This window comes from Olea europaea, unplaced genomic scaffold, assembly GCF_002742605.1.
Source record: "Olea europaea var. sylvestris unplaced genomic scaffold, O_europaea_v1 scaffold1004, whole genome shotgun sequence".
Classification (NCBI taxonomy): domain Eukaryota; kingdom Viridiplantae; phylum Streptophyta; class Magnoliopsida; order Lamiales; family Oleaceae; genus Olea; species Olea europaea.
In genome coordinates this window covers 219,814-226,272 of record NW_019227357.1, presented here as the reverse complement: position 1 = coordinate 226,272, position 6,459 = coordinate 219,814, and the positions used below count along the sequence as shown (strand labels likewise).

Genomic DNA, 6,459 nt, shown 5'->3' with positions numbered 1-6,459 from the left:
ATAACTTTTTTTTTTATTTTTTAACCACACATTTCCCATCAATACGCTTTCAAAAATTCATTTTCTTCACAAAAATGGGACTCAAACAAGGGCTAAATATTTCAGTTTTCACAAATAATACTCTTCAAATGACAGCTAAATTGTAAAAATGAGTAAAAAAATATTTTTTATAAACAAAATCTTGCTACATCTACATGAGTACATATTATATCAAACTTTACATAATAGGTTACGTAATGACACGTGTCATACTATCATTTGTCAATTCAAAACACATTCAACTTTTTTATCCAAAATTTCTCTCCACATCATTTTATGTAATATCTTATATATAATTTTTATTTACAAGTAGCATAATCATTTATTTAATACACTAATGTCTACATTGGTCATCCTTCTCGGCTTTGAGGTCATTGTGCTTAGCCTAATATTTTAACTCCTTAATGGGAATCGACAACACTTCAAATTTGAACTTTGCCCTTTGCAAACTACGTAGACGTGTCTCCCTCCATATTAAAGTAATAGAACAACTTTATTACTTATTTTGAAGTATGAAATTTCATACTTTCAGTCACTATTTTATTAATATGTATATGCTTGGTCTCAATTAAATAATGAGTTATAATTATTTAATATATATGTCAATTAAACATTGATAAGAAATATTGGATACTCCATATTCTAAAATACTTGAATTTTTTTAATCGAATTAACATTTCATCCGAAAAGATTAATTCACATGTGGAGTAGATCGATCCATAATAAATTCATCATTTATCCCTTTGCCTAATCAATTTGAGATTTTGTTCACACTTTATCAAAAAACCATCTTCAAATGAAGTACTGACTATCACACTTGTCTTCCTCAAATCAAGAAGGAATACGTGCTATATCAAGACACGATTCTTCTACTGTGTCGTGGCCAATACCTTCCGTGGGCACAACCAACCACCTTTAGAGTCCAACCATAAGTTTTTCTAGCCATCACGATCGAACTTCAAACGCCAATCACCTTTGTTCAATTGCAACTAAGGATCTATTATATGGTTTCACATGATTAAGTTTGGGGCCTAACTCTGATAACACTTATATAAAAAATTGAAGTTCTACCGAAAGGTTAACAAATTAGACAGAATAATAAAATTTCTTATAAAACTCATCATTTATACCATATGACACTTTGTTCACACTTTGTTCAAGAGAATCAATAGGACTTTTCTTAAAATTTATAAGAAATCTATATGTTATGATTCCTTAGCTTGGAAGGAAAAGGAAGTTCCACTATAATCTTAAAATTATACTTATAGTGAGCCTTTTTCATTTGATAGTTAATTCTGGTACGTGTTTAATTGTCATGCCTCTTCCTGCACCATTAAACGTATTACTTTTCCCTTTTTCTTTTCTTTTTTGGATCCTTTATGCCAAGGATAATAAAGATAAGACGTAGAAAAATGAAATTTAGAAATTTCACTTTTTATATATGCATTACTGAATCTTAATATCGTTCTTTACAATTTTTCTGTTTCTTTATGCCAACCAATTGCCTCTGAAAGTGGAGTTCCATGTAGACAAAGCTGGTTATTGCCATTTTCATGTGTAATCAGTAATATATCTATGTAAATTTCATAAGTTAACAACTAATATAAATCATAACTCATTGAATATTTGTATTATATTGTAATAATCGAAAAGATTGATTAAACATTCTAAAGTGATAAATATAAATGATTTATAAAATAATGTTTGACAAGAATAAAGAGGTAGGTACCCAAAGTTAATAAGTTGTTCAAGACAACAAATTCCTTCAATAAAAGTTAGGTCAGGTGTAATTAGAAAAATTGATTACTCTAAAATTATGACGAAAAGAATGACAGCATTAATTCTCTCATCACAATCTAAGTAGATGTTAAGTAAGGCGAATTGCAAATTGCCTTGACTCGCCCTACTAACGAGTCGAGCAACGATTTGACCAGGTGAACCAAATTGAGAAATATGCGATTTCAATGGAAAAAAAAATTATAGTGAATCGACTCGACTTGCACCATTGAGAGGTGAGCTCATAGATGAGACGAGCCGCACTTTTGTTTACCAGGCCGAGTTGACGAGCGCTAATCAACTCACCTCATTTTAACTCCCTTAAACGATTAAACCCCTCTCCAGACCCCCACCCATCATCGTATATGGATAATATATAGACACACACCAACTATACTACAAACACACAAAACAATAAGTACATACATAATTGATTAGCAGATCCAAGTTTCAATTTGTATTCATTGCTTCTTTTTATTTTTCTTTAAGCAAAAACAACATTCCAACAAATAACCAATCTCTCTTCACCTTCTCTTCTTCTTCCTTAATCTGTACTACACCTTCAAACCAAATACAGAAAATCCCATCTCAACCACTTCTCCATTCCTACCTCTTTCGATCTCTTGAGGGTTTTTTAAGAGAAAGAGAGAGGGAGGGATGAACACGAAAGGGTTCTATGTGAGAATGAGGCTTCTGCAAAATAATACAAGACATTACAGAAATGCGGATAAGAGTAATTTTTGCAGCAGATATTTCAAGTGGATTCTCTGGTTCTCTTTATCCTTCTACTTCTTTAGCTCTTTTCTTATTACCAACAATAAACCTACAAATTCAATTTCAAGAAATACTGTTTCTAAAACCAAACACTCTCGAGCTCTTATTGAAGAATTATCCCTTCTCAAAAGCACCCATAATCCCCAAGGTAAGAAGTGTTAACGGTGAAAATCCCCAATCTATTAAGCTCAAACCAGCATTCAGATGAAGCTTGTCTTTTTGCTAACTTCTTTCTTGATATTCTTTCAGATACATTGAAGGGGATGAAGGTTTATGTTTACGATTTACCATCGAAATATAACACTGACTGGCTATCTAACGAGCGATGCAGCAGCCATTTGTTTGCTTCTGAGGTGGCGATACATAAAATCTTGATGAACAACAACGATATTCGGACATTAGACCCATGGGAAGCTGACTTTTTCTTTGTCCCTGTTTATGTATCGTGCAATTTCAGCACTGTTAATGGCTTCCCTGCAATTGGCCATGCCCGTTCTCTCATTTCTTCTGCTATTCAACTCATTTCCTCTGAACTTCCCTTCTGGAATCGAAGCAGTGGTTCTGATCATGTTTTCGTTGCGTCCCATGATTTTGGTTCCTGCTTTCACACCTTGGTATGCAAAAAAAGTTGATTATAAATTTATAACTTATAAGTACCACAACAGGCAAGCTATTTATTAATGGAAGTTTTGATGTTATTTGCAGGAGGATGTGGCCGTGGCAGATGGGGTGCCGGAAGTTTTGAAGAATTCAATCATATTGCAAACATTTGGGGTGAAGTATAAACACCCTTGTCAAGAAGTGGAAAATGTGGTGATTCCGCCGTATGTTTCGCCAGAAAGTGTGCGAACCACCCTGAAAATGTCGCCGTTGAACGGCCGGCGTGACATTTTCGTATTCTTCAGGGGTAAAATGGAACTTCATCCCAAGAATGTCAGTGGTCGTTTTTACAGCAAGTAAGAATATGTTACTCCAGCCATCCATTTCATTGATGTTGGCATCTGAAATGACGAATTTAACCCTCACTTTAATTTTTTCTTAGGCAGGTGCGGACGGAGATATGGCGGAAGTATGGCAATGACAGGAGGTTTTACTTACAAAGGCAGAGATTTGCCGGTTACCAGTCAGAGATTTTACGGTCAACGTTTTGTTTATGCCCATTAGGATGGGCCCCATGGAGTCCAAGAATAGTTGAATCAATTGTTTTAGGATGTGTGCCGGTAATCATAGCGGATGGCATCCGGTTGCCCTTCCCCTCCTCCGTGCCATGGGCGGAGATATCTCTCACGGTGACAGAGAAGGACGTGGCAAGGCTGGGGGATATACTTGGAGACGTGGCAGCCACCAATCTCACTTCCATTCAGAGAAATTTGTGGGACCCAGATGTTAGAAAAGCCCTACTTTTCAATGATCCAATGGTCGAAGGTGATGCGACCTGGCAGATAATGGTAGCCCTATCAGAGAAGCTCGACAGGTCCCACAAAAAGTCAAGTGTTTTTGACCAATGAGAATATGACACGTGTACATGGAAGCCAGCTGGGAGCTAAAAAAGGCCAGTGGGGCCCAGAGTCTGAGATTTGGTTGTTTGCCATGTGGGATAGTACTTCTGAGTTGGCAAGAATCTATTCGATCGGCTTTGCAGTTTGGTGGGACATAGGTTTCCTGTTGTACACGTGAAGACGAGTATTTTTTTGTGAAAAATAAGATAGAGATGAGATTGTGAATATATGAAAATAATTTCTTTTTTAATTTGTAATAATTTGTTGGGTAAGTTAAATTGTTAGTACCGTGATAATAAAGAAGTTAAAGAAATTTCTAAAATTCTATCGATTTTTTATTTTGTTCAATATGATATATAGACTTTGTCACATGTACATAAAATTTTACATAATCGATTTCATAATGGCACATGTCATTATATCATTTGTCAATTTAAAATATAGTTAACTTTTTCATTCAATTTTTTCCCTTCACGTCATTTTATGTAATATCTTATACACCATTTTTATATGCAAAAGTAGCATAATCCATGATACATATACTCAAATGGTTTGATCTTTTAGTCTCTGTTTGGCAAAATTTGATCCTTTTAACTATACATTTCGATGAATCCTCAAATACTACACAATACTTATTTACTATATTCTATCCATTTATAAATTAACCCGTTTAAAAATTCTTCCTAAACAGAGGTTTAAATATGTTCGTGATTTATTGAGTCTTAATTTTCAGATTGGACGATATGGGTTGGCCTTAAAATGACAAAATGAATATGATATTCATATAAATAAATTATGGTCATTAGTTTATACGGTAGTAGGGTCCCTAAAACATTATCAACGCACTACCATATAACTAATTATATACATAAATACTTACAAAATTAATAGTGAATTGTGACGGTATATGTTATCGGAGTACTTCAAGATAGGTCAATCAGAACGTCCGAACTAGCCATAACCTGTTCTACTCGGGATAGTTTCATGTACTCTATTTGATGTTTCGCAAACTTTTGTCTCGTTTGTAACAATGACTTGCTAATTGAATTAGTGATTCATCAAACAATTGATGAAGATTGTAATCTTAATTATTCTCGAATAGATTTTGAACACCTCGAAATACGCTAAAACACAGCGAGTGATGGTTTCAACTTTCAAAGTTAGAATAAAGACTTTCACATTTTTCATCAGTGACTTGAATGCAAAATGGAATTTAAGGGAAGGGAGTCACGAGGCAGAGAATATATATATATGGGGGGACAAGACATAGAGATGCTACAGGCTGGCAGCTCAGAAAAATGTTGGACCCTTTTTAACGTGTAACTGTGAAGGAGCGGTGAGTTCAGAACATGGAGTACAGAGGGTCACGGGTCCCTGAGAACAAAACAAACACTACCTTACAAAAAAAAAAACGGTTTTTTTTTTTTTTAAATAGTTTGGCCTTGTAAATTAATTTTAAACATTGTCCATGGAATTCGAAAAGCTCATTTTTGAATGGTGAGTTATAGGGCGGCTAGCTTTATCTGATAAAGCGTCAAGACAGAACTCAGAAGGATCTTGGTAGTATCTTAGAAGTGTTAAATGAATGAGTCGAATTGACTTTTGAATTGCTCGTGATTCGTCGATTTTATATAAATATCTATTTATTAGTGAAAATTGCTTTTACATCACCTTGTGATGAGCCGGCTTGCAATTGAGTTGACGAGCTCGCGAGTGAGCTAGCTCGCACAAAAAATTATTGTTCGGCTCTTGCCACCGAACACTTCTATTTCTATACTATTCAGGAATTTAGAAATTGATTACACTTAGTGATTAAATGATAAGTAAACATTCGAATTTGAGATTAGGAGATAGATTCGAGGTGGACCCGGGGGAGGGGGTCAGGTTTTTGGAGAAGTATAGAGTAGATCATATGACAATATAAAAGAAAAAAAAAATTGATATACCGTTAAGGATCGTGATCATTTGTCAAATTTCAGTGATTGAAAGAATGGGCTTTCATTATAATTTGTTAATTTTACCGCCTAATTATCTTTGATGTCTAATAATTCGTACCATTTCATGTGGGGTCAAGTATTTTTATTTTTATTTTCTCTATCTTATCAGCCGAGTCAGGAATGAAAAATTTTAAGGGAAGATTTCCTGCCTAAGAGGTTAAGTATAATCCATTTTCAAAACTAAGAAATAAAGTTTAAAACTTCAAAAATCAGATATTAATTAAATTTTGTTTATGAAATAAGGTCACAATATTATACAATTTGGTCACATATTAAAAATTTGATAGGTCATAAATTATTTCTTGATCATAAATAAAAAAATTTATAGGTTGCAAATTATTTCTCAATCACAAATCAAAAATTTTATAAGCAAC

General features: G+C 34.0%; 1 protein-coding gene across 1 annotated transcript; it reads left to right on the top strand.

The window, feature by feature from the left end:
- The first annotated feature begins 2,256 nt into the window (after positions 1-2,256).
- Positions 2,257-4,412, top strand: LOC111372502 (probable glucuronoxylan glucuronosyltransferase IRX7). Its single transcript, XM_022994851.1, has 4 exons — positions 2,257-2,737; positions 2,839-3,203; positions 3,295-3,545; positions 3,632-4,412. The coding sequence occupies exons 1-4, from the start codon at positions 2,473-2,475 to the stop codon at positions 4,095-4,097; spliced, it is 1,347 nt and encodes a 448-aa protein (XP_022850619.1). The 5' UTR covers positions 2,257-2,472; the 3' UTR covers positions 4,098-4,412.
- Positions 4,413-6,459: the final 2,047 nt, after the last annotated feature.

Bases quoted from the DNA above. Each gene is read 5' to 3' on its own strand.
- LOC111372502 (XM_022994851.1), top strand. From the start codon at position 2,473: ATGAACACGAAAGGGTTCTATGTGAGAATGAGGCTTCTGCAAAATAAT. The intron at 2,738-2,838 runs GTAAGAAGTGTT...ATATTCTTTCAG, and splicing joins AAGCACCCATAATCCCCAAG to ATACATTGAAGGGGATGAAG. The intron at 3,204-3,294 runs GTATGCAAAAAA...TGTTATTTGCAG, and splicing joins GTTCCTGCTTTCACACCTTG to GAGGATGTGGCCGTGGCAGA.